This window comes from Metopolophium dirhodum, chromosome 1 (genome assembly GCF_019925205.1).
Source record: "Metopolophium dirhodum isolate CAU chromosome 1, ASM1992520v1, whole genome shotgun sequence".
In the NCBI taxonomy this organism is placed as follows: domain Eukaryota; kingdom Metazoa; phylum Arthropoda; class Insecta; order Hemiptera; family Aphididae; genus Metopolophium; species Metopolophium dirhodum.
In genome coordinates, this window is record NC_083560.1 from 116351396 (window position 1) to 116378970 (window position 27575).

A 27575-nucleotide genomic window follows, 5' to 3' on the forward strand; every position below is an offset into this window, starting at 1 on the left:
GTGAACTCCGCAACGTCCTCGGGCTGGTCCCCCGTGACGTAGGCGGGCTCCCCGTCTCTTTCCCCTTGGGGGAAGAGTACGGCAGCGATGTCGCGGACTGTTTGCGGTCCCATCGTTGCCGTCGCCGGGGGCCCACGGATCTTCTTCATAACGACCTTATAGGGTTTCCCCCATGGGTCGTCGTCGACGGTCTTAACCAACTCTGCCCAGCACCGGGTCTTCGACTCGCGAATCCGGTGCTTCAGTTCGCTACAAGCCTCACGGTAGGCTCACTCAGCGTCAGCCGTGGACGCATCCCCGTCGCGGACACGTCCGCGCTGCCTGATCCACAGCCGCTTCTGTCGCACGCATTCGGCGCGCGCCGCCGCGACGATGCCGTTCCACCAGTAAACTGGTGGTCTCCCCCGAGGATTGGGGTTCCTCCGGGGGAGAGCCGTGTTACAGGCCGCGGCGACGCTGCCGACCAGCCTCTCGGCTTTGGCTTCGGCGCCTCCGGAAGCGACTGGAGCCCCCGTGAACAGAGTCGCCCCCGTCCACTCCGCGGTGATCACGGCCGCGGCCAGAAGATCAGCGTCCAGCCGAGTTGTGATCCAACCCGGGTGCCACCGACCAACCGCCGCCGCTGCCAGAGGAGCACGTGCGGCTGGTGCTGTATGAGAAACACAAGTGATGGTGATCACTCATGTTCTCTACGTCCGTCCGTACGGTCCACCCCCGAATCTTCCCTGCGGCCGATTCGGAGGCGAGAGTGACGTCGACGCACGACCCCTGCCCTCTCCCGAAAAAGGTCAGCTCCCGCCCCCTGTTCAGGACGATCAGTCCCAAGGAGCCCGCGAACGCTGCCAGGTCGTCCCCGCGGGCCTCCGTGAGGCGGTCCCCCCAGGACGCCGACCGGGCGTTAAAGTCCCCACCTACGATGAGGTCGAGACCAACGCCGTGGTGCGACCTCACGGAGGCCTCGAGACGACCCAGAAACTGCTGAAACTCAGCGGCGGACAAGGCAGGGGAAGCGTAGCAGCTAAAGGCGCGGACTGCGCCTCCCACGGTGGCTGCCACGAACCCATCGCCCGTCTGTACGTCGCCGAGCGTGAGCCCGGAACGGAAGACAGCTACGGCGGCTCGACCCGAGGAGTCGTAGTGCCAGTCAGCTCGTCCGCCACCTTGCGGTTCGCTGACCAGCGCCACCGCAATGTCTTCCGGCCTAGCGAACTCATCCAGCAGATCCTGGGCAGCTCGGCAGTGGTTCAGGTTCGTCTGCACGTACCTTAGTTCCGTCATGGCGATGGATCAGGCGTCGGCGTCTTCGGCGGGGCAGGCCCGCCCACCAGCCTCGACGGTCCCTCTGCGGTTGGCTGCTCCTTAGTCCCAGCACTTCCTTCTGCAGTTCCTGCTGCGCCGCTGTCGACGACGCCGCCGCTCCTCTTCCGTCCTCGACAGTCCCGTGCGAGGTGGTCCGTGGCGCCGCACCCGAAGCAGGACCGTGGTTCACACGGCACCTTGTCCATCCGACCTCAACTGCTTTGGCCTCTGCCAGGGCGATGGCATCGCGGAAGGGGAGGTCTACCCTCGCGACGCGATCGAGGTCTCCGTGCTGGCCGCCGTTCTTCCTGATGGACACCGATTCTCCATCGGCGGGCACGACGACCCCTGCCCTAGCCAGGCCGTGGACCACGTCTTCCGCCCCAGCCCACTCCGGAACATCGAGCAGGAGGACGGGAGTCCTCCTCTCCGGCCGGCGAACCCTGGCGGCGTCCGCAGTTACCTCCCGGATCTTCCCCTCCAGGATGGCAGCCTTATCCTCCCCCTCCACCTCGAGGAGGATGCCACCGGCCCTGGTGCGCCTCGACTAACATAACCTAACCTAACCTAACCTAACCTTTTTTTTTTTGTTTTAGAATCGTGACCAGGGAGGGAATGGGTCTCCCATTGCTGCCTCCCTGTCCACATCGTTTATTAGCAATTAAACAATAAATTACAAATTACAAGTTAAAGATAGTTATTTTGCTAAATTGTGTACACAAATTGGGGGCTTCTATCCACCCTGGCTTGGTCGTTCAGCCCACATAAGTAAACTTAACTAAGAAAGGTATTACACTGTTCTTCAAATCTGCTGTACGCCGACTTTTTCCTCTTGCCTTGTCCTCTCGAGGTCTCCCTTCTGCCCTATGATAGACTCCACCATCTCTGAGAAGAGTAATTCATTCCTGGAGGTGGCTTCGAGTATTCTGTCTCGCTGGGCTGGATCTGCAGGTAGCTCGTCCTAACTCGGTTTGCAAAGCAGGTCTGCTATGTCTTCTGGGCGTGGGGGTCTGCCAAGACTCTGCGAAAGGTTCAGCCTTTTTTCATTCCAGAACGGACATGAGAAGACGGTGTGCTCCGGGCAGTGATGACAGGCCGTGATCTGCGCTCTGCCCCTTTTCCAGAGGTACTTTTGGAAGCATCCATGCCCTGTGAGGACCTGGGCCATGGGATTATCCTTCTGGTCCAGCTGGCCTTTTCGGTACTTTCCCATGCTATTTGCCACTGCCTGATCGTCTCGTCCCTAACTGCACTTTTGGAGACAACTGTCCCAGACTTTTTCTGGGCAGTTTTGTTGCTCCTCTCTGCGGCTAAAAGGTTAGGTTAGGTTAGGTTAGGTTAACCTAACCTAACCTAACCTAACCATGTACGTGTAGCCGAGGTGAGCCGAAGGTGTGTTTCTTGCTGATGATCACGTATTCCGACTTCTCGGGGGCTAGAGTTAGCCCGTTTTCCGATATCCACTGAGCGACGTCTGACAGTACTGGATTGACCAGTTGTTCCAACAGTTCAGAATTGTGAGCAATGGCCACTAACGCCACGTCGTCAGCGAATGCTACGAGCTTAACGCCCTCTGGAATCGGTAGTCGTAGGATGCCGTCGTAGAAAAGGTTCCACATTGTCGGTCCCAAGACGGAACCCTGCGGTACACCGCAAGTGACTGGCAGCCTAGACCCAGCACCGAACTCGATTACTCGCTCCGTCATGTATGATCTAAGAATGTCTATCAGGTATTCAGGTGTTTCGGACCTGTGCAGAGCTGCATCTATCAGCAACCAAGGTGCGGTGTTGAACGCATTTTTTACATCAAGCGTCACCACTGCGCAGAGGTGTCTGTTCTGCGCCGCACCTTCACCCGCCACGCGCGCCATCCTCAAGACCTCTTGGATAGCGTCCACGGTAGACCTAGAGCGTCTAAAGCCGAATTGAAGATAACTGAGGGCTCCGGTCTTTTCAATGTGCGACACTAGACGATTCAGCAACATCCTCTCCAAGAGTTTACCAGCGCTGTCCAGTAGGCTGATGGGCCGGTAACTAGACGGCTGGTCGTCAGAGCAATCTGTAACGTCACCTGTTCATCAATAGCAGATTTGGCGGCACCCTAGCCGCTTTGTGACTATCCTGTACGGGACACCCCAGGGGTCACTTTCCACGGTGTTGCATAGTTCTTGCCAAGATCTTTCTTGCGCCTTCCTTATGGCCGGTCTCAGCTCCTTCCTTGCTCGGTTGTAAGCCTCAAAAGCTGCTCGCGGCCAGGTGTGCCGGCTCTGCGTCCCGCGCGTTGGTACATCTCGCGAGCAGCAATAGCGGCCTTCCTCCTATCAGCAATGTCTACATTCCACCAATGGAACGCCCCCCTGCCCTGAAACACCGATCTGATTGCCATTGTCAGGCCCGTGTCAGGAAGTCCTGGACTCGACTCGAATGCTCCTCAGCAGTAGCGTCCTCCGGGAGGGGTGGTGGTGGGCCCGTGTGGTCCTAGTGGGCGTTGATGGCTTCCAGGGACAGCTTCTTCGTAGACCATCCTGCAGGGCGTGCCACTCTGTGCTCAGCCGCTGGTCTGGGTGCTTCTGGTTTCAACACTGAGTACCACTGCCACTATACAATCATTTCCTCAGTTTTCTGCCGTGCTGTCAGGACAGCGCCTTCCGACTTCAGTGCAGTGGCGCGCTTCCGTGCAGTTGCCTGCAAAGTGGCCGGAGGCATCCTCGCCAGCACAAGTGCAGCCATGTCCGAAACCGACCTGAAGCATCTCGCCACCCTCAGGGCTGCGCACCTCTGGCTCTGGAGCATCAGGTTGCTGTACTTCGCCACGTGACGCACCTCGTCTGCCCAGACCGCAGCGCCGTAGCGAAGGCGGCTGTGGACCACGCTCATCAGCAAGCTACGTTTGCACTGCGCTGGGCCACCGACATTGGGCATGAGCCTGCCAATTGCGGAAGCGACTTTACTAGCTCCCGACGACACCGATGCCACGTGTTCGCCGAAGGAAAGACGAGTGTCCAGCTGCACGCCCAAGTATTTTACCGCTCCTCTTACAGGTACCGGGCACCCATCTACTTGCAGTGCTGGATCCCGATACTTATGCTTCTTCGTCACCATGCTTACCTAACATAAACTAACCTAACATTTTTTTTTCCATGGTATCAATATATGGGGTGGAACAGACCTCTCGGTCACTTCACCCCCATATACCATCGTTTATTGGAAAAAACACAAACCAATTTACAGTAGTCCAACCTGTTTTACTCATATCCTGTGCCCATATTGGGGCGCCGTACAGCAGGATAGAGTGCACAACGTTGCTGAGTAGCTTCCTCTTTCATGATTTCACGGCGCTTATATTCGGCATTATTTTCGCCTGGTTTTGGGCGACTTTACTAGCTTTTGCTGCAACTGTTTCAGCATGTGCTGTAAACGACCACTTGCTGTCGAGCTGCAGCCCAAGGTATCTCAAGCTCTCGCAAGTTGGTGACCACCGATGGTGATGCGCATGTCGTTATTCGTTCTGGTGTTTGTGACTATCATTGCTTCACATTCCTGAAGTGCGAGTTGCAGTCCCGCCTTGTTTAGCCAGACCTTGACTCTATTGGCTGTAATGGTTAGCAGTTGTTCCAGCTGGATATCGTCTCTGCCTTCGGCCATCAGGGCGACGTCGTCCGCAAATGCAAGGAACTTGACCCCAGTAGGGAGTATAGTCCGCAGGAGCCCATCGTACAATATGTTCCACAAGGTTGGTCCGAGGACCGAACCTTGTGGGACTCCGCATGTTACTTCAATCTCTGTGGTACCCTCACCTCCTGTTTCGATTAGTAGTCTGCGGTTTTCGAGGTAACTGCTGATCATTTGCTTCAGGTACTCAGGAACGTCTCTCTCGTGTATTGCCCTCATAATCGCATCCCAGGGGGCGGAATTGAATGCATTTTTGATATCCATCGTGAGGATACCTATTTTTGACCTTGATGGCTTGATAGTAGCCCTCAACGCGCTCAGTGCGTCCGTTGTCGATCGGACCTTGCGGAAACCGAATTGCATATCGTCCAGGCATCCAGTATCCTTTAAATGGAACCGCAATCGTGTGTCCAGGATTTTTCAAACAGCTTTCCCAGGCAGTCCAGTAGGCATAGAGGCCTGTAGGAGGATGGTTTGCTAAGGGGTTTGTCACCTTTTCGTAGGAGTACCAGCCTGGCTATCTTCCATTTATGAGGGGAAATCCCCTCCGCCAGGCAGGAGTTGGAGACGCTGAGTAATACATTGGGGTTGAGGGCAACAATTACTTTCACTACTTCGTTCGGGATACCGTCGATTCCTGGCGCAATCTTGTTCCTCAGCCGGCTTGCTGCGGCTTTTAGCTCCGTGAGATTTATTCTCCAATGGGCTTCTTCCGGTAGCGGGTTAAGGTACCCCGTAGTGCTCTCCCTTCTTGGGTGTTGCGGTAATAATCCGTTGACGATGTGCTCTATACGTCCTGCGACGTTGAGTTGCGGAATGGGGGGCGGTCTCGACAACTTACCCATTACTAGCTTATAGGGTAATCCCCAAGTGTTCTACTAGGTCACAGAGCTTCCTCCATGCGTCTTCCTTCGCCCTCTTTATAGCGTGTACTAAGTTCCTCCTCGCTGTCATCGCATTCTCTCCTTCAGCTGTGCTGTTTCTGGGTCCGGCCCGTTTCCTCTTTCTTTGGAAGACCCTGCGCAGATGGTTGGTTGTTTTTCGGAGTATGCCGATTTCAGGGGTCCACCAGTGGACTGATTTTCTAGGTCTCTTACCGGCTGGAGTTACGTTACGGCAGGCGTGGATTGCTTCTGTGAGGACCCGGGCACTTTCTTCAGCTTGGTTACAGGATAAAACTTGGTTAAAACTTTCGGTGGTGAGTGCTGATTCCAGTATTTTGAAGTCTATTTTCGGGAATCTAGAATTCTGTGCATCATTTTTTGCAGCGCCAAGATGTACATCGAAGACGATGTAGAAGTGGTCACTGAGCGACTCTTCGTCTAACACTCTCCATCCTGAAACCTTATGGGCTAAATTGGGAGTTGCTAATGTCAGGTCTAATATACTCCCTCTATGGAAAGTGCATCTGTTGCCCTTATTGCAGAAAACCAGCCCAAGGGCGTTTATCAGGTCAGTCAGAGCTTCTCCTCTCGCTTCTCGGGGATACCCAGTCTATATGTTTAGCGTTGAAGTCACCTGTTATAATAACCTCGGTTCGCTCACTTCTTAGACTGTATTCTAGTCTGGTCAGGAAGTCGAGGTATTCCGGGAACGTGGAGTTGGGTGACCAGTAGCACGAATAAAGTCTTATTCCGTGCGCTGAGATCCACCTAAAACCCGCTTCCCCGTTACCTTCATCATCAAGTCTTGATCGTTTAATGTTTACGATTGCGGCTTTGCCCATTGTGTCCATGTGCCAGTTTGGACCTTCATCTTGGTTTGGTTCACTTGCGAATATGAAGTTGGATGACTTCTCAGCTGCTACTTGGTGTAACAGAACCTGAGCAGCTTTGCAGCAGTTCAGGTTGATTTGGATGCATTTTATCATTCTTCTTGTTTTCTAGGGTACTGCCAGTTATAGCTGTATCCCTATCCTCGGTTTTTGACTCAGGATTTTGTCTGGACAAGACCAGTCTGTAGGCCACACACTTGCTGCTGCCCGGAAAGTGGTCAGTAGCTTCTTTGATGATTCTTCTTGACAGGCCACGCATTTTGGTGAGGCGTTGCAATTCGTCGCCTTGTGTCCTTCCTTGGCGCATAGGCAGCAGACCTCCGAGCGGTATTGCCCTTTACATGCATGTCTTATATGCCCATACCCTAAGCATCTAAAACACTTTGTGGCTTTAGGTTTAAGCCTTACTCTGGCGTTTACCTACCCTACTTTTATGCGACCTTTACCAACAATTTTTTGGGCATCCACGCCTTTCAGCCGGACAGTGGCTCTCTGCGTACCCATGAACGACGGTCGGATGTTTCTGACTTTGATTGATTGGTCATCCGCATGTAGGCCCAACGCGCATCGAATACTGTTTTCCACCTCAGATTCCGAAGTCACGCAGTCGAGGTCTTGTATTTCAACATCTACGAAATTCACTAGCCCGCGTACCGTAGCCCGTGTTCACAGTTTTGATCTTAGCTGTTCTTCTAGGGCAGTTCTCTCCTTGTCCTTAGCCTTGATTATAATTAATATTTCTCCATTTCGGTTCTCTGATATGGACGATATTTGCGCACCAGTCGCTTCTACATCAACATCTTTCCTCATTGACTTGAGTATGTTGGCTACTGTTTCGCCATCCCCCGGCTTGACAGCAATCGCATCTGGGATGGGGGTATTTTTCCGTCTTGTATTGAATTCGTTGTCCGCTTTTGACTTCTTCTCCTTGGTTTTGGTTTTTTCCTCATTGTACTTTGATTTAGCCCTATTTACCTTCGTTCAGGCCTGTGTACTTTGTTCTGGTGTTGATGGTCCGGCCGTGGGATCAGCTACGATCGGTGGGAACCTGCTCAGCGGTCCCGCTTTTGAGACATAACTTGGTACAGGTGCGGCCTGGGAGCTTTTTAGATCTTTGATATCCTCCTGTTGTTTGTCCATTCGGTCCTTGAGGTCCTCACAGACCTTGAGGATAGTCTCTTGAATGGTGCGGCTCGTCGTGTATTGGTCAATATTTTTTGCTCTGATTGCAGCCTTCTCTACATCATAATTTGCACTATAAACGCTGGTGGTGGTTGAGTTAAGTACTTCCGAGGAGTCTATGACCGCATCCATGGCATTCATGACCGGAGATTTGGTTTTCTCCTTAGTGGTTTTCAGGTGTTCCACGTTCGTCATCAGGACATTTAGTGCCTTGTATTGCTGTTTCATTATACTCTTTATTATACTCTTTATTATACTCTGGGCACTCGAGGACAACATTGCCTGTAACTTTGGGCTGTTGGTTCCCTTTAGCAGGTTTTCGGTTTGTCTAGCTTCCGTAGGTGTTCCGTTTTCTCCAAGTTTTCCGATGTCCAGATTCAGTTGCGCATTTACCGTGGTTGTTGATGACGACTTGTGGGACGAACCACTCCCACTCGCTGACTCTGGGGTTTCCAAGGCCCCTGTAGCAGTACCATCAAAATGTTTAGTTGTGCTAATCATTGTTGTTTATTGTGGCCTGGCCTCCACCGACGAAACCTGCCTTGTGTCGTCTGTCCTGTTTCCAGTCGTTGGTTCTGATCTTGTGAGCACCAGAGGTCGATCGCACCTCCGGTGGTGGTTTGCGATTTCCTTCCGTGTCCGTTTGCTGGAGGTAGCAGGGGGACAAGTCCTTCCAACACCGGCCACTTAAGGAGGGTGCCGGCGCTATGGGTGGAACCTCTTAGCACCGACCAAGTGAATGACCGGTGAGCCTCCCCACCACGATAAGGTGGGTCCCACTGGGGGGGGACCTAACCTTTTTTTTTTTGTTTGAATCGCAAAAAAGGGGAGGTGTTGTTTATCACAGTATTTCTCCCTTAATTGCATCGTTTATTTTACAAAAACAAATTAATTTACAAACATAAATATACAATAATTTTAACATTTATCTGGGGGCCTCTAACCACCCTGTAGTTGGCCTTCGGCCTACAATGTAATTCCTTAATAACTTTTACTCTTGACTAGTCAGGTCTTCTGCCTCTCTGATTATGGCCACGTTTCTCCCTTTCCCTTTCCGCTACTTCCTTGGCAGTCATAACCTTCCCCGCGAACTTCATCACAGCTTCCCCCCTCCTCGGGCTTGACAGCATGGACGAGATGATATTCTCCGAATCCAGCGTAGACTCGTTCACGCTGTTCATCTCCCACCTGTCTTCTTCCCACGCCGGGCATTCAAAAAGCGTGTGCTCTGCCGTGTCGTTTTCTGCAAGACAGTGGTGGCATTTGGCGGAAGGTTCTTTGCCGATTTTGCAAAGGTACTGACCAAATAACCCGTGCCCGGACAATAATTGCGTGGTGTGGTAATCGAGGCATCCGTGATTTTGATTACACCATGACTTAATGTCTCTGATTAATTGCTTCGTCCAGCTTCCAGTTAGAGACTCCACTATGCGTGTACTCCACGTTGCGACCGTCTTTGCCCGTGGTGCAGTATCGGGAATTCGACCAGACCTCCTTCCCTGGAACAACATGCTGCGTTCTCGAGCGAGAAGGTCCGAAGGGGGCACCCCGGAAAGGATGTTTGCTGCCGTTTCTGAGACAGTGTGGTACGCGCATATGCTTCTGAGTAGGGCCTTCCTCTGGACCCTATTTATGTGCGACACGTTGTCCGGGACATACTCCAGAGTATGAGCCCATGAAAGGGAACCGCACAGCAGGACGGACTGCGTTACAGCCACGTACAATTTTCTTCGGAGCTGTTTCGGCCCGCCAATATTAGGCATTAACCGCGCTAATAAATTTGCCGTCCTTACGGCCTTTGCTGCGGCTTGTGATCAAGGGTATCACCCGCTCAAATAGTTTCGACACCGTGTTGATCAGGCTCAGCGGTCGGTATGACGATGGTAAGTTTAGCGGGAGGCCAACGCCCGGAGTCCACCGCCCTGGTCGTCTCGTTCGTCCTATGCAGACTTCCGGTATGGTCTAGATCCCTCCCATGGTGTCATCGTGGGGCATGAAGAACGGTGGTCGGTGACACCTCCGACGTATCGCTGTTGCGAAGTCAAAATGTGTACGCGAGCCGTTCTTCATCCTGCCGCTGACGTTAGGTCACTCAACCTGATCGTGCAGCTGATCCTCCCGCTCGTCGGCTTCTTTTCTCTTCATGATTGATTCCACCATAACTGTGAACTCACGTCTGTTCGTCATGGCCTGTTCTACGATCCTTCCCCGGGCTGTCGGTTCATCGGGTAGTTCGTCGAGCCGAGGGCCACACAGGATTTCCTGCACGTCCCCGGGATCTGGTGGGCGTCGGAGAATCCTGGACAGGACAGATCGTTCGTCCTCCCACCTGGAGCACGCTAAGAACGTGTGCTCCGCAGTGTCCTCGGGGTCCATACAGTAGGTGCAGTAGCTGTCTTCGGCACGGTTGAACCGCAGCAGGTAGCTGCGGCAACAACCGTGCGCAGACAGGGCCTGAGTCAGCCGGGAGGGGAGGCTCATCGTGGGCTTCGCCAGCCAACGTGCGATGTCGGGCAGTAGCCGGTGAGTCCATCGGCGTCCGGCGGCGTCCGGGCCTGCTGCTGACCGGTCCCATCTGGATTGCCACGATGATGTGGAGATCGCTCTTTCCTCCTTCTTGATTGCGGAGGTCGTTAATAATTGTCCCTCTTCTTCTGCCGGGAACCTAACCTAACCTAAGATAACCCTTTCAGTCCCCAATGTCATTGTAATGGCATTACAATAAAAATAAATGTAGAAATTATAATTGTGTGAATAACTGGAGGGAAATTGGTTTATTTTGTCAACGAATATTTATAGATAATAATAAGAATTATGGTTATATATTTTATAACTAAACGATAGTCAAAATAAATGTTGTAAAAGAAAAAAAAAATTGCCGGGATTTTTTTTTTTCTTGTAATAAATATTAACACTGATGTTATTGTATTATGCTGGTATTAAAATGTGGTTATTGTATTTTATCAGTGAGTGGTATCGTCTTAAGTAATATGCCATTATAATGGCAGTTGGGCCTTGGGCGTTTACAACATTTTGTGATAACCGATAATATTATTATTCATGTGCACGTGCATTTTGCCGCTGTAATTCGTTATCATTTATCGTTATTCTCCAAATCTCGTCCGGTACTCGAACGAGTTACTCGTTGTTACGTTACGAATTCTGTTTCTGTTGCTTAGTGAAGAATATCAACTATATTAGTAAGTATTCTTTTAATTAAACCACATAGGTAGATAGTTTTAATCAGTTGATTCAATTTAATTTATGTTATAAACTCTAGTTTGAAATGTTAAAAAAGCAGCAGCAGCTGCCCTACGGAGACATCATCAAATTCATCACATACCAACCCGGGCAGCAAGTCTTGATTAAAGAGCATCGTCTGTCCTCGGCAGAGGATAAGACTATACACAAATTCTTCGTGTTGTATCGCGGACCATATACTATCACTGAAGTACGAGGCAACAACACCGTTACTATTGAAATCGATTCCGGCCAAACACAAACCCATAATATGAAAAACATCAAACTATACGTTCCGCCGGATCCAGGAGAAGGCCGAACCACCAACAACCAATAAAATTCCATCCAGGACGTCGAACCACCAGTGTCAATAAAATAATAATAATTCTTCTTGTATTATTTTAGGTGGTTTGACGCAAAAAGAAATACAATGACACACCCATGGCCCACTGACCCTCACGAAAAACAGATGTTATTAAGACAATTAAGTGATAAATATAAGAGATTGTTTGAGTCCAACAATCTTGAAAGAGATTTATTAGAAGTACAGACCCCACATAAGGCAGTTGACAAAGAAGTTACTCAGGGAAATTATCATGTGCAGAGACTACAAATTAGCCAATCACCGAAGACCAGACAACAGCTCAAGGAAGAAGCACAGTATGAGAGAAGACGTTGCGCACGAAGGACCCGGTACAGCTTAGAACCAGGGTTCACAATGCCGGATACCATACAATTGGTACCAGTTCAGGAGACTAGCGATGATTGCGAGGGCTTGCCAACTATAACTGAAACCAGCATATCAGTATCAACGGGGGAAGAAACGATTGAAGTACCGGAAATAGAAATAACACTCAACCCAGTCGAACAGAGGAATATAGAAGAGGACGAAAGCGACCTACCCGAGGAACAGATCGTGAGTAATCGAGCGCGAAAAAAGAGGCTATGGCTCCAGAAGAGAAAATCAACGTAATATTAAGGCATGTTGGATGATTAATATAATCATGTAACTTAAGGAAAAGAAGAAGAATATCTCGGATAAGGTCTCCGCAGATATACCAAGAGGTTAAATTTATTTTATTTGTCTCCATTTTTATTTCATTTTTAAAAGCAAAAAGTTAATATTTATTTTATTTCCCTTTTTTATTTATTTATTTAAAAAAAAAAAAAAAAAAAAAAAAAAAAATATAAAAGGGGACTATGTAACGAGACAGAATTAATAGGAATAAACGAAACAACCCGCGCCATCTACCGGACATAACAAGTGTCAAATGAAACGGTACCGAGCCGACCTAATCATGACTTTCCAACATTTTACTCATCGGTAATGCAACTAATGATCGCGTAAAGTGTTGTGGTACTTAATAACTTGATATACTATACTCTCCATTACTTTTCCTACCCGTAAAACAACACGTATGTAGAATAAAGACAAAAGTGCGTCGAACTATAAAAACGCACTGACGCCGTACAGAGCGCGCGGCAGCACACGCGCTCTAAGACCGGACAACCTTACAGGACTTTCCGACACGGAAAAGCACGAGTTGAGGTCAACAATACGAAAGTAAACAAGATCATCAAAAACTACATCGATATAACTTAGCCGCCCACGTGAGAACCAACACGCATCACGCAGAAACCTAAGGAAATGTGGTCAATATAATTCAGCACCCCAACCAGCGGCAATAGGTGTCACACTACATTTATACAGGCCAGATCAGAGCCTACAGTATCGTTCGATCGTTCGTTCATTCCCGTCATCGTTCTCATTCTCTAATATTACCAGTTCAATTTTAACGTAAAGTAATTTCCCTCCACACCTCTCTTCCAGCCTTGACAGTGTGAGTAGTGGTACGCCCTGGCAGCGTACTGATCAAGCTACTCACGCCTAAAGCACTGGAGAGAGCTTCCCCACAACACTCTCTGTGCGGAGTCGGTAGTGGTACGTCTTAGCAGCGTACTGTTCAAGCTACCGATTCCAAACAGCAGTGGTCGTTGTCCGCAACCGCCGACCGTCGCCGTCACCCGCACGCGCCACCGTCGAACCAGTCATCTCCAACTGCTATTGCCGCCGCTGTAGGACGCGCTGTCATGTGTTGTGCATCGAGGACGAGTCAACGCCCGATAGCCACACACCACCAACCGAGTCGGCTGTTTTGGTCTGGGGTAGTCAACTGCCCGATCCATCAACCCTACGGCACCCACGTGAGTCATACCACTCGTCAATAACCAACGTATCAAATATTTGTAGCTCAACGAGCAAATTATATCAAAAGAAAATATTGTAAAAACCATTTAAAATTCTATACCGAAATATCTGTAGCTCGAAGAGCACATGTCAAACTAAAAGAAAAACTGTATAACATAAATAAACTGTTTTGACTATTTTACGTAAGAATAAAGAACCATCATTCGATCACACAAAACAAACTGCGTTCTGCACTCTTACAACTTGATGATTTTGAACTGTTTGATTTCGAAGATGATGAAGATTTCAACGTTTTTGGCATAAATAATGGTATGTAAAATATTATTTTATATTATTTATTTTTTTGTTTCTAATTATTTAAATTTTTCTTATGAAACAATAAATTACACTAAATATTTTAGAAACAGTTGAAGATGAATATGAACCACTGCAACAAGTTGAACAGCAATCAGATAATAATGTTAATTGTATGTAAAATATTATTTTATATTATTTATTTTTTTGTTTCTAGTAATTTTAATTTTTCTTATGAAACAATAAATTACACTAAATATTTTAGAAACAGTTGAAGATGAATATGAACCACTGCAACAAGTTGAACAGCAATCAGATAACAATGCTTATGGTATAGAAAATATTATTTTGAGTTATTTTTATTTGGTTTCTTTATAAATTTTAATTTTTTTAATAGCTAGGCCAAGTACACCTGCAATACCACCACATCATATAGCAATAAGACCTGTAGTTGAACACGGACTACACCTCAATAACCTACCATATTACACAAATAATGAAATTAAATGTTCAAATAGACCATTTGTCAGTAGTTTCTTAAAGATTTCGCCACCAGCTCCAGAATTATCAACTACTTATAGGACTCTATCACCAATAGAATATTTCAGTAAATACTTTCCTGAGAAAGAGTTTGAAAATATGGCCAAGTACACAAATATTTATGCCAAACAAAATAATTTCATAAATTATGTAGATACTACACCTTCAGAAATGAAGGTGTTTTTGGGTATACATTTGAAAATTGGTTGTCAGTAGAATAAGATTATGTTGAACTAATGACGACAGAGTAAATATAATTGCTGATAATATGTCTCGAAATCGTTTTTTTTCAGTTGAGGTCTTGTTTTCATGTAATGAATAATGATGACATTCCTGAAAACAATGTTGATAAATTTATAAAAGTTAGACCACTTTATAATTCTTTTTTAAAACGTTGTAAAGAATTGCCAGTAGAAACTAATCTAGCTGTAGATGAGCAAATGGTCAAATTTAAAGGGAAATTAGGTGTCAAACAATATATGAAAGGTAAACCCTGCCCTTGGGGTATTAAAAAATTTTTACTCTGCTCTGCTAATGGTATGGTTTACAATATGATTTTACACCAGGGCAGTTCAACTGAAATAAATCATGAAATACAAAAAAAATATGGCCTTGGGGGTTCCATAGTTTTACAATTAGTTGAACACATAGTTAAAAAGTGTTTTTTTTTAGTTCTTACAATCTATTTACATCACTTGATTATTTGGGAATTAAAGCAGCTAGGACAATTAGACTTAATCGTTTTGATAATCCTCCAGTTGTGAGCGATAAAGAGCTAAATACATTAGGAAGAGTAGCCTCATATGAAGTTACCTCAACAGATGGAAAAGTTGGTCTGATTAAATGGTTGGATAACAAATCTGTTACTCTCGCTTCTAACTATGTGACTTCAGGCAGCCCAGATATTATTAAACGATTTGATAAAAAAAATAAATCTTATGTTGAAGTATGTCGCCTTGAAATTGTGAAATTGTATAATGATTCAATGGGTGGGGTGGATTTGCATGACCAACTCATTAGCTACTACAGAGTATTTATAAAATCTATAAAATGGACTTAGCGTATGCTCTTTCATTCCTTTGATATGGCTACTTGTAATTCATGGTTAGAATATAGAAATGATGCTGAAGCAATAAATTTACCAAAAAAAAAGTAATGTACTTATTAGGCTTTAAGCAAAATTTAGCTTCAACATTAATTTCTATAGGGAGTTCTGTAGTAACACCTTCCAGAAAACGATGGCGCCCGTCGTCATCTAACAAAATTATAGATCAACCTAAACCTCGCACAAAAAATCGTTTAATTGATAGATGCCCTACTGATGTGATAAGAAAAGATAACATTGGCCATTATGATAGATAACTTGAGAGATGCCACATTCTGTAAATTAGAGGGGTGTAAAAAAAGAACCCATATGGCATGCAAAAAATGCAATGTCCATTTATGTATTACTAAGACAAGGAATTGTTTTTTTGATTATCGTAATTAAATATTTAAATCTTATTATAATTATGTACCTAAGTTTATATATATAATTATTAACAATGTAACAGATGATCTTTTATTTTATATTTATTTACCTAATGTTATAACTACTTAGAAGGATGTTTTTTAATTGTTTTATCGTTTTATGTAACTGCAAAGACTGCTACAGTATAACCATTGTGATAATGATTATAAACTTTATTTTTTACTGTCTTATTTAATTTTATATTAATAGTCTTGGCAATCCACACATGTCGAGGCTTTAATCTTCCCGAACCGTTTAAGGTACTCCCCGAAGCACCCATGGTTAGACAAGAACTGGGTCAAATGGGAGTCCACCGCTCCGTGCTTCCTGCTCCTCCATGCGTTGACGTCTTTGATGAGTCTTTGCGTCTATCTTCCGCTTCCTCCACTTGTCCATTCGATCTGCCATTTTTCCATTACTGCTGCTCGGGTCTCGGTTGACACGCGTCTCCCGTCCGGTTCGTGCCTGCGCCTGTACGTCTCCATCCTCTCCCATGCTAGCAGGTGGGCCGGTATCAGTCCCGCTATCACCAATACCGCAGACGTTGATACTGTGCGATATGCCATTGCGACCCTTAAGGCTATCGCCCTCTGAGGCCTTTCCAAAGTTTCTACATTACCTCTAAACACCAGCGCCTCGGCCCATATTGGTGAAGCGTATAGGAGCTTGCTCGTCACCACCGTGGAAAGTAAAGCCCTCTTTCTCTGGTGCGAACCTCCAACATTAGGCATGAGTCTAGATAAGGCAGTTGACGTTGCCTGTGCTTTGCCCGCCGCCGCCTTCACGTGCGCCTTGAAGCCGAGCACTTTTTGGAGTACCGCTCCTAGGTATGTAATATTTTCCTTTAGCTCTATACGGTTGCCCATAATTTTAAACTCCGGCAAGCTATACCCTCTCTTTGTGGTTAGCATCACCGCCTCCGTCTTCCTCACAGACAGGGTTAGGCCGGCGTTCATCATCCATTCTGCAACTCTGCTCAAAGCCTCGTTCGTTGCCGACTCGAGCAGCCATGTTGTGTGGCCCGTTGCCACTACCGCCACATCGTCAGCGAAGGCCACTAATTCGGTGGACGACATTCCGCGTTCGTTCCCTCCTGTGTCCACTTGTAGGAGTTCATCGTACATGATGTTCCACAAGAGCGGCCCGAGCACGGAACCTTGTGGAACACCGCACGTGCTAGGACTTGTCTTTCCTCCGTACTCCACCATCCGGTCACACAGATAACTCTGAATTATCCCGACGAGATATGGGGGCATTCCCTTGTCACTCAGAGATTTAACAATTATCGTCCACTTTGCCGAGTTAAATGCGTTAGCCACGTCCAACGCGACTACTGCGCATAATTTCCTGTTGTAGAGCGGCCCGGAACCAACTGCTTTAACGACACTGAGGACGCGTTTAATGGCATCGACTGTCGACCTTCCCTTTCTGAATCCGTATTGTCTGTCATCGAGGTTGTCGTGTCGTTCGGAGATCTCCGCCGATTACCGAGTGTCTCCTTCCTGATAGCTTCACCAAAGCTGGAAGCTTCCGAGTCACTAGCGGTGCAGTCCTCTGGTAGTGGACATGTACGCCACATCGTCTGCAGCACTCTCCCTTGCATTCCTTGGCTAGGTAGTCGAATGCCAGGCATTTGAAGCACCTAGTACTCCGTCGTTCTGCCACCCGTACGTGACAACTGACCAAGCTGACTCTCAGCCGCCCTTTATCAACGATTTCACGTGTCTGGCACATCGGCATGAGCACGAACACTGTCTGTGTGCTGCCGTAGGTCAATCTCAGGTTGATGACGCTGATTGCATCTCGGGCAGTGGGTGTCACCCGGGTAATAGCGTCGACAATGTCCTCCTTGACTGCCCAGGCGTCTATATCCCTTATTTCCAACAGCGTCCTCTGCTGCAGTATCGTAACTCTGGCGTCGTCCCCAGCAGTTCTGCTCACCTCTGCCTTAATTTTATCAACCTCGTTTTCGTCACCACGTATCTCGAGCAGTAGGCCGCCGCTTTTAGTTTTTCTCATCCCCGTGATAGCGTTCCCCATGTCGCTTTTAATGCACTTTGTAAGCTCCGGGAAGTCCTCCTGGCTCCCGAGGTTTACCACTATTGCTGTGGGGCGCGTTCTAAGTCTCGGTTTGTCGGTCCTTGGCTTGTGACCGCCTTGTGGTGTGCTCCTTTTGACTACCGATGTCCAGGTGGGGGCAGAAGGCCCAAAATACTCGGCTGTTGGGGGCTCTAGAACGCCCGCCCACTTGGCGGCGATGCCTTCAATCTTTTCGATATGCTCGGTGAGAGTGGAGCCAATCGCTCGTATTCCCGCCAGCACGCTTTCATCCGCGCTTAAAGTATCATTCGTCAATGCTCGTGTTTTCATCCCGTCGTCTTGGGCATTTTCGGCCGACTGCCGTTTTGCTTCTAGAACTATTTCCATGTTCTTAACGCCAGCTGCCGCTGCGTTAAAGGCCTTAGATACTTCTTCCTCGCTGCGTTTCAGGCCCTTGACTACCGAAAGGAGCTCTTGGATCGCAACCTTGGCGGGGTCGCTGCGGAGTTTATCCCAGACCCCTTCCAGGGCCAGGGCATTCTCAAATAACATCTTCAACCCACCGTTCTGTGTTGATATGTGCCTTCCCAGTTCCTTCACCAGTGGGTACGCTGGTTCCCACGGTATCTGTGCTTCACTGGTAGCTGCGGATTTGTTACCAAGGGTGTCCATGACGCGGGGTGGGAACCAAATCTGAAGGTATCAGTTCCCAGTGCGCCCTAAGTGACCGAAAAACTGTTTACCCGATATCTTCGCCCCTGTGGGGGCTAGAGGGGTCGGGTTTGTGGCGTCCTATTCGGTGTGACCGTGGCAAGTCAGGGGTTTCGGGAGGGCAAATTTTCAACTCCCGAGGCTCTAGGCCCAAACCCGGCCGAGCGAAAAACCGTGGAGGGGGGATGGGGGCTTATGTTCCCGATGAGGGAAAATTAAGCAGTACCCCTGGGTACTTACTCGATTTTTAATCGGGCCGACTCAAAACCGACACCAGCCCGAACGCGCACTTTTTAGCCGAAAACCGAGTTCTGTGTAACACGGTAGCGCAAAGCGCGCGTTTAACACAAGAATAGGGTTTTCTCGGCGAAAAGGTTAACCTTATCGCACGCGAGTTGTACCGGTCGCTCAAGAATTGAATTCCGCGTCGATTGGCACTTGACGCGTAAAAAACGGTGCACTGATCCCGGAGAAAACTCAGAAACAAGTGGGAGCGACGCACGGACACGTGTGATCGCCACGACAGCCACCGCTGAACTAACCTAACCTAACCTAACCTAACCTTTTTTTTTTGTGTGATATCGGGAAACCGGGAGGGAACTGCTTGCGCATTACTTCCTCCCGGCCACTATCATTTATTCAACAAAAATTTACAACTTACGGTTGAGTATGGCCCGGCTTATCCCCGGACCATAGCTCTTACAATAGTATTTACATCTAATAATACAATATGAAGGGTTCTACCTCCAATGCGCCATTCCAGCTACAAAACTTTTTTCAACTTAACTAATTTTGAGGGTGTCGCTGCCGTGCAGTCTCTTCCTCCTCTTTAATCCTTAGGATACTGACAATATAGCTCTCTATTCTCGTCCAACTGGCCATGTCTTTGAGCACCAACTGGACCGCCGTGCCTGGTGAGATTTCTTCCCCCAGCATGAACTCGAGATCCCACTTCTTGGCTGCCCATCTTCCGCAGTTGAAGAATGTGTGCTCGGCGTCATCTTCTTCATACCCACACGAGACGCACTCGGAACTTTCTACGCTTGCGAACCTATGTAGGTAGGATTGGAAACACCCATGACCAATTAGAAATTGTGTTAGGTGGTATCCAATCCTACCGTGTTTTTACTTAACCCATTTGTTCACATTGGGAATCAGTCTTCTGGTCCATTCACCGGTCTTGGTGTTATCTTCCCATTCTGTCTGCCACCAATAGACTATCCACTCTTCAGCGAGCCGCTTTGCCTCCTTCTTGTCCATGCTGTATGTGTTATTGGTGAGTCTCCTCGCATCGGCCCTAGCACGTGTATTGGGGTTAAGCCCGCTACCACAAGTAACGAATCTGTTGGCGCTGTTCAGTAAGCACTTGTCACCCGGACGGCCATTCTCCTCTGGGGGCCGAGTATCATCTGACGGTGATTGTGGAAAATCAATGACGCGCTCCAAATTGGTGCGGCGTACAGTAATTGATTTTCCACTACTGTTGCAAGGAGTTTCCTCCTGCACCGTTTCGGGCCACCAACGTTCGGCATTATTCTAGACAGCGCAGTTGCCGTCTTGTCGGCTTTGCCGCTCGCCAGGGACAGATGCGTCTTGTAGCCCAGTGTAGAGCTGAGCTCCATACCGAGATACCGCACATGGTCGTTTAGCTCTAGCAAAGTCCCCTGTAGCCAGAAATCCAGTTTTCAGTACGCCCTCTTGTTGGTCAGCATAATGGCCTGGGTCTTGGCGACCGATATGCTTAGCCCGTTGTTGTTGACCCACTCTGCTACTATCGCCAGCGCCGGATTCATGGCTTCCTCTATCAGGTTGGTTGTGTGTGCCGTGCCCACAATGGCGATATCATCTGCGAAGCCGACTAGTTGCACTCCGTTCGGCTGTTCTAATCGCAGTAGGTCGTCGTAGATGTTTCACAGTAGGGGGCCGATGACGGATCCCTGTGGAACACCGCAAGTTACCGCCACACTCCCTGTCACCGTCAGCAGCTGGCGGTCGTTAAGGTAGCTTCGGACGATATTCATCAGATATCCGGGCACGCTTTTCCTGTACAGAACTTCCTCGATCTTCCACCCTGGCGCAGTGTTGAACGCGTTCGCTACGTCAATCGCAACCAGAGCGCAGAGGTCACGGCGAGCGAGGGCGCCCGACCCGGCACGTTGTACCATTCCGCTGACCGCCTCAAAAGCATCCAGCGTTGAGCGTCCTTTTCGGAAGCCGTACTGGTGGCAAGAGAGCCCCTCTGGTATGGCATCGAGGTGAGCCACCCGCTCAAATAGTTTCGCCACCGTGTTGATCAGGCTCAGCGGTCGGTATGACGATGGTAAGTTCAGCGGCTTACCCGGTTTCCTGATGAGCACCAGTCTGGCTGACTTCCATGCGCCAGGGAATAGTCCCTTCTCCAGGCACTGGTTGAAGACCATGGCCACCTTCCTGGGCCTAGCCAAGGCCACTGCTCTGATTACGGCATCTGGTACACCGTCTGGGCCTGGCGCCTTACCTGTTGGTAAGGTGTGGGCTATCGTCACAATGTCGTCTTCAGTTATACTCGTAAAAGCGGCCTTCGCCTGCGGGGTGAAGTGTTCCGCTGCTGGTCCAGACGGGAAGAGGCCCGCTAGTATGGCGGGTAATCGACCCGGAGCGGTTAGCTCTGGAATGGGCCGCCTTCCCAGAAGCTTCTTTGTGAACAATCTGTAGGGTAGGCCCCACGGGTCTTGATCTACTGAGTCACAAAGTGCCTTCCACGCGTTATCCTGACTCCTCCTGACCGCCAATCTGAGTGCTTTCATTGCTTCCCTTGCTGTCTGCTGCTCCTCCCGGCACTCCTCGGGACCCATTCTTTTACGATCCCTTTGGAATCTCCTCCTAGCCCTGAGTGGCGACTTACGGAGCTCGGCTATCTCGTCTGACCACCAGTACACGGGCTTCCTGGTTCCTCGCGGCTTCTTTTTCGGCATCGACACATCACAGGCCCTTTTAACGTAATTGTCTATTGACTCGTGGAGTTCGCCATCGTATGTCTCACAAATCGACGTGTTCGTCAAAAAGGACTTCAATTTGTCACAGTCCATCTTTCTCCAGTTCCAACCATCTGGAGTTACGCCCTTAGGTATAGGCGCTGCTGTCTGTATAGAGTATGTGATGTATTTGTGGTAGCAGGCACTTTCCACAGCCATCCAGCCTGTAAGTCTTTGAACAATCGCGTCGGAGACGAACGAGATATCTATATGGGTCTCTGAGCCCCCCTGACGAATGTGGGACTCTCTGTATTTGCGGCGTGCAGATTTACCGAATCCGCCATATCTGCGAGGAGTTCACCACGTGGATCAGTGATCGGGGAGCACCACACAGGTGACTTCGCGTTGAAGTTTGCCAACACAACGGGGACGTCCAAAGTGCGGATGCTACCCTCCAGCCTCGTCAAGAAGTCCGTGAAACTTGACAATGAGACACTCGATGCTGGCGGCCAATATACACTGTACACTCACAGTCCAGCAACCTGCAGCCAACGGAAGTCATTCTCTGGCGGTCCAATAACTTCTATAGGTACGCTATCGTCTACGTACAGTGTACATCGACCAGAGAAGTCGTCGAACCAGCCGTGGTCTTCGCCCTGGTTTCTACAAGTTTTGGAGATGATTATGACGTCGACGTCCATCTCCCTCGCCGTCTTCAACATTAGGTTCCGCGCCACCGGACTAACACCAATGTTGATCTGCAGGAAGTTGATCATTTATTGATCATTCCCTCCGTGTCGTCTTGCAGGGTGCCCGTAGTCTCTTTTAGGTTGAGGACCTTGCTGAACGTCACCACGACTCCTCGTTCTGCAACAGTCCTTCGCCTGGTGGCCCAGAGCTCCACATTTACGGCAGCAGGTCGATCGGTCCGGCCCCGTGCAGCTCTTGGAGACATGTCCCATGGCAAGGCATCTAAAGCAGCGAGTGCGGGTCTGCCCGGGGCGGACTCTGCAGTTCACTAGTCTGATTCTCGATCTACCTTTCTACACTAGTTTGTGTGCTGCTACCGCCGGGAGTACCGCAACCGCCACCTGGGATCCACCGAAGTCCCTGCGGAGACCGATAACCTGTACATCCTCCCTTGGTAAACCCGTCACCGCGGCCAGAACCTAACCTAACCTAACCTTTTTTTTTTTTCCTGTTTGAATCGAGAGCCGGAGGAGGAACCGCGTTAGCATTACTTCCCCTCCGGCCCCCATCGTTTATTGCACAAAATAAATTATTTATTATACAATAACTGCATCCTGGGCGCGCTCCCGCAACCCGAACCTGACAACCTTTCCTTAGCGAATGCTAGTCTAATATATGGCTGCCGGGCTGGGTTGTTTGTAGAGCTTACAATCAAAAAATATAAATTTGTGTATGGCGTTGTTTGTGTGTTAGCTGTCTTCGCGGCCCGGCGTTTCGCCCACCGGCCTCGAAGTCGCGTTCATGTCCTTCTTCGCGACCCGGCTTCATCCCGCCGGTCTCGTATCCCGTGCATCGCTCCTGTTCTTCGCGGCCGGCGCTACGGCCCGCCGGCCTGGGGGTCCCGTTCGGGTGGCCTCCTTCATCGGACTCATTCCTGCGCCTGTCTGCCTCGCTCTTCCTCCTCTTTCAGTCCCATGATGGACTCTACCATCCTGTATAGCAGGCGGAGTCGCTCGTTCGCCTCGTCCAGGAGCGTGGCTCTCTCCTCGGGGTCGACGGGCAGTTCGTCGAAGTCCGGCCGGCAGAGTATTTCCGGGAAGTCAGCGGTGGACGGCTGGTGGCCGAGTCGGGCTTCCAGGTCGGCGCGATGCCCGGTCCAGCACTCACACTCGAACAGAGTGTGTTCGGCCGTGTCCGAGTCCCCTGGGCAGTGTTTGCACGCGGCGCTGGGGGCCCTGCCTCTTTTTGCCAGGTACTCTTGAAAGCAACCGTGGTTGGTCAGCGCTTGGGACATGTGGTAGGTGAGTAGCGCCCTCACCACTGTTCCCTCGATCCACCACTTCACGCTGGGGATCGCTTGACGGGTCCAAGCACGTTTCTCACTGGTCTCCCATCTCGTCTGCCAGAGCACGAGGGTCGCCCGTCTCTCCTCGCGCTTGACGGTTGATTCTGACAGACGCGCTGCCCCGGGGTCGACAGCTGCGGATAGCCGGTCCCTGATCCTGGTCCTTTCTAGAGCGACTAGGTCCGCGGTGGCCAGCGCGCCAGCAACAGGGATGCATCATCAGGTGGCACGTAAATTCGTCGCGAGTCAATTCATCGCGCGTCAATTTATCGTAATCAATTTATCGCGACGTCAACTCATCGCGACGTCAATTCATCGAGAGTTAATTTATCGCATATAGGTATATATATTATGTAATATTTTTGAATCCAACATTTTCCTTCCCATTTTAATACAGACTTAGGACTGTCTACACATTTACTTTTTTATGTAGGTATGGTTAAAAATGTTGTCTTTTTTTTAGAAAGGTCTGTCATTATTAAAAGTTATAAATAGAATAAAATTGTAAAAATTGTATAATGTATAAATTGTGAATTAAAATGTATAAAACAATGTATAATACACTTATACTTGGAATTGGAAATTGTGTGCTATTCCTTGTAAATATTCATCAGTCGTTCTATTTTTGAAATCATAACAAATATTTTTCAAACGCTGTGCTTTGTCAAAGTATTTTTTTTTTGCGGGTGGACGTTCGCCACCTATATATTGTTCAAGTTTTACTTTATTTATATTTTCTTCTTTTTTCAACGCGAATATAAATTTCCAAATACTTGGATGGCATTGATTTAAAATTGAAGTAAAACAATTATGCCATCCTTCTACTGCATTATTAGTTCTAGGTAAATCTTGCGAAACCAATGAATAACAATTCCAAATTGAAATGTCAAATTTAGGTGCTCTTCTTTTTTGTCGTCTGTCCATGCATCCTATCCAAGTTTCTTCAAAATAGTTGAGGATCGGTGATAATAATTCATCATGTTTGGTAAAATATGTTGTCTCCAAAAGATTATTATAAGCATTAATTACCTCATTTTCAGGTACGTAAGCTAAACTTGGTAACTTTCGTACTTGTAGTGCGAATATTACATCATCCTTATATCTCGTTTGAAGACCTGCATCTTGAATTTGTCGCCATATACACTGTGAAAAATGAAAAAAGCATCCTTTTACTTCTGTTTCTGGAAATTCATAATTTATCGCGTTCATCGCAGCTTTTTCAAAACAACCATGATAGTTTTAGGACATAATCCAGTAGTAATACTTTTTAATGCTTGAAACATACGTCTATACGTTTTTTCTTTTTTATCGGGTAATAAGACGTAAGCTGATGGTAAAACATTTGAATATTGTACTGCATGAATAGTATAAACTTGATAAAATACTGTTGGAGCACTTGAAAATGTGCCATCACAAAACCAATTGTTGCATTGCGTCATAAGTTTTAATAAATTTGTTGTTGAAAAAATTAAAATTCTGTCTGTATTAATACCACTGTCATATTGTAAAAAAAGATTACCGTCAGTGGTTTTTGTCATCTCGTCAGGTATACTAAAATTGAAATCGGTTGGCTCTTTTGGTAATTGAAGTTGTTGTTTACGTAGTCGTTGTATAGTACGCTTGAGTCTATGAATATTAGGTAACTGAGCCGCACATTCTGTAGGGATTTGAGATAATGCTGTAGCTACTACAGAATGAGAACTTGCATCAACGTTATTGGTAGCTATTGCTTTTAGTAAATTTAGAGTTTTTTTAACATTAGTGTCTGTTGAATTCGGAACGTGGTTATGGTCAGTACTTTTTAATATTTTTCCATCACTTAAATGAACGCGTCCTCGACATTTGTTTTTAAAATATTGGTTACATTTCCATATTGATTTAACGTCACTTTCTTTTTCTTTTACGAAAATATAACCATTGAATGAAAGCATACTTTTTCCTCTTTCAGTTTTTAACATTTCAAAAGCCATAATTGTATAAAAGAAGGAAAACGCACTAACACAAAAACGGCGACGTGGCAATATAAATAAAGTTCAACAGTTGTCGATCGACTGGGGCATAAACTGGCCTAGTTAACACTCATCGTTATCGTAATGGAGATTATAATCAGCCACAGTAATAATATAACGTCATTCTAGGTTTTTCTGGAGTAGTTATTTAAAAATATAATATATATAAATTGACACACGATGAATTAGTGTCGCGATAAATTGACGCCGCAATAAATTGACCACGATGAAATGACACACGATGAATTGACTCGCGATGAATTGACGTATATCCGCATCATCAGAAACCGTGCGGTAGGCCCTTATGACCCTCAGGGCGGCAGCCCTCTGGGGCCGGATGCGATTCGCCTGGGTCCTAGCGGTCTTTGACACCTGGCTGGCCCACACTGGAGCCGCGTACATGAGTTGGCTCTCAACCACCGAGGAGAGCAGTCGCCGCTTCCACTGGCACGGGCCCCTTACATTCGGCATAATCCTGGCCAAGGACGCGACCGTACGGGAGGCCTTCTCGGCCGCGGTATCGACGTGAGGTGCAAAGGTCAGACGCTGGTCTAGTATCACGCCGTCATACCTCAGTTTCCTGGTCAGAGCTATGTGGTGTCCACCCACCACGAGGTGAGGAGGGATGAACCTCCTGGCGAGCTCCAGGCCCCTGTTAGCCATCCACCTGTCGATCGCCACCAGGGTGGGGTTGACGGAATCTTCCAGAAGCTGTCCGGTCCTGGCCACTCCGACCACCGCCAGATCGTCGGCGAATCCAACCAGGTGGACGCCGTTGGGGACTTCCATGTCCAGGAGGTAGTCGTACGCGACGTTCCACAGAGCGGGGCCCAAGACCGATCCCTGTGGGACGCCACACGTGACTCGTCTCGGGGTCATTTCGTCACCTGTTAGCAGCTCCCTGTCAGAGAGCCAGGACCGAAGCATCTCTACGAGGTATTCAGGGGTGTTCTTTCCCCAGAGCGCCTCGTCGATCACGGGCCACCGCAGGGAGTTGAAGGCGTTTCTGACATCGAGCGTTACCAGTACGCACAGGTCCTTTGTGCCTCTTCCCGCGGCGGTGCCCGCAGCGATGTCGAGGACCTTTTTTACGGCGGTCTCGGTTGAGACTACCCTGCAGAACCCGTACTGGCTCGGGGCTCTCCTCCCCCTCCCGTTGGCGTCGAGGTGGAATTCCAGCCTCTGCAAGAGCAGTCTCTCCAGGAGCTTCCCCAGCGTGTCGAGTATGCAGATCGGCAGGCAGTCGTTATACACCCTTAAGGCGCTGTTCATGTTCGTTGTGACGAACGTTTTCAATATCTCGTTCGGAATGCCCGTGGGTCCGGGAGCTTTTCCCAGAGAGAGCCTCTTGGCTGCCTTGGTCATGTCGTCCCTGGTGAATCGAGGGATGGTCCTGGTGACCTCCAGCGGGTCCCGCGCGGGGTCGAACCTCTCGAACATGTTGTGGACTGCTGCACTGGGGGCCTCGTCCCAGTTCGTTAATGGGGCCGCGGGGAATAGGTGGTCTGCTATTTCGGTCTCTCTGCCCCTGGAGGCCGTTCCCGGGTTTCGGGTGCCGAGTTTTCCAATGACCGATGCTTGCCCCACGGGTCGGTGTTGACTTGGTTTCAGAGGTTGGACCAGCACTTTGCTTTCACCTCCCCGATCTTACACCGGAGGTTGCTCCTGGCGGCCGTGTACTGGGTTCTGGCTGCCAGGGCTCCGGGCTGCCTGGCGTTCTTCAGGCGACTCTGGTATGTCCTTCGGAGTTTCGACAGCTTCGACGGAGCTCGTCGATCTCGGTGGTCCACCAGTGGACTTGTCGCTTCCGCGGAGGACCCGTTCTCCTCCTCGACATCGACGCCTCGCAGGGATCCTGCCGAGGCTAGGGCTCTGTCGGTTCCCGCTGGGCCAGCGACTGACTCCGGGCGACTGGTGTTGAAGTACCGGCACAGCGCTTCGGCTTCGCAGATGGCCTCGCGTTCGGCTGCCGCCGCTGGGTCGTTCTCACCAGGGATAGCAGCGCGGAGGGCTTTGAGCACCTCGGCTGCGGTGGACACAGCGTCCAGATCCAGGACCTCCACCTCGACCTGGACGCCAAGTTGGGAAACTTTCCCAACAGAGTCC

General features: G+C 48.9%; 4 protein-coding genes across 4 annotated transcripts; all 4 read right to left on the reverse strand.

Moving 5' to 3' along the window:
- Positions 1 to 567: 567 nt before the first annotated feature.
- Positions 568 to 1278, reverse strand: LOC132952769 (uncharacterized). Its single transcript, XM_061025192.1, has one exon. The coding sequence runs from the start codon at positions 1276 to 1278 to the stop codon at positions 568 to 570; it is 711 nt and encodes a 236-aa protein (XP_060881175.1).
- Positions 1279 to 3897: 2619 nt separating this feature from the next.
- On the reverse strand, positions 3898 to 4401 carry LOC132952785 (uncharacterized). Its single transcript, XM_061025216.1, has one exon. It carries the CDS (start codon positions 4399 to 4401, stop codon positions 3898 to 3900), a length of 504 nt encoding a protein of 167 aa, XP_060881199.1.
- A 4527-nt stretch (positions 4402 to 8928) lies between these two features.
- LOC132952801 (uncharacterized) lies at positions 8929 to 9690 on the reverse strand. The gene has a single exon (XM_061025241.1). The coding sequence runs from the start codon at positions 9688 to 9690 to the stop codon at positions 8929 to 8931; it is 762 nt and encodes a 253-aa protein (XP_060881224.1).
- Positions 9691 to 24665: 14975 nt separating this feature from the next.
- On the reverse strand, positions 24666 to 25430 carry LOC132952823 (uncharacterized). Its single transcript, XM_061025278.1, has one exon. The coding sequence runs from the start codon at positions 25428 to 25430 to the stop codon at positions 24666 to 24668; it is 765 nt and encodes a 254-aa protein (XP_060881261.1).
- Between the last annotated feature and the right edge of the window lie 2145 nt (positions 25431 to 27575).

Excerpts from the sequence above, each read along its gene's own strand:
- LOC132952801 (XM_061025241.1), bottom strand. The coding sequence starts at position 9,690 with ATGCCTAATATTGGCGGGCCGAAACAGCTCCGAAGAAAATTGTACGTG.
- LOC132952769 (XM_061025192.1), bottom strand. The coding sequence starts at position 1,278 with ATGACGGAACTAAGGTACGTGCAGACGAACCTGAACCACTGCCGAGCT.
- LOC132952785 (XM_061025216.1), bottom strand. The coding sequence starts at position 4,401 with ATGGTGACGAAGAAGCATAAGTATCGGGATCCAGCACTGCAAGTAGAT.
- LOC132952823 (XM_061025278.1), bottom strand. The coding sequence starts at position 25,430 with ATGGCTTTTGAAATGTTAAAAACTGAAAGAGGAAAAAGTATGCTTTCA.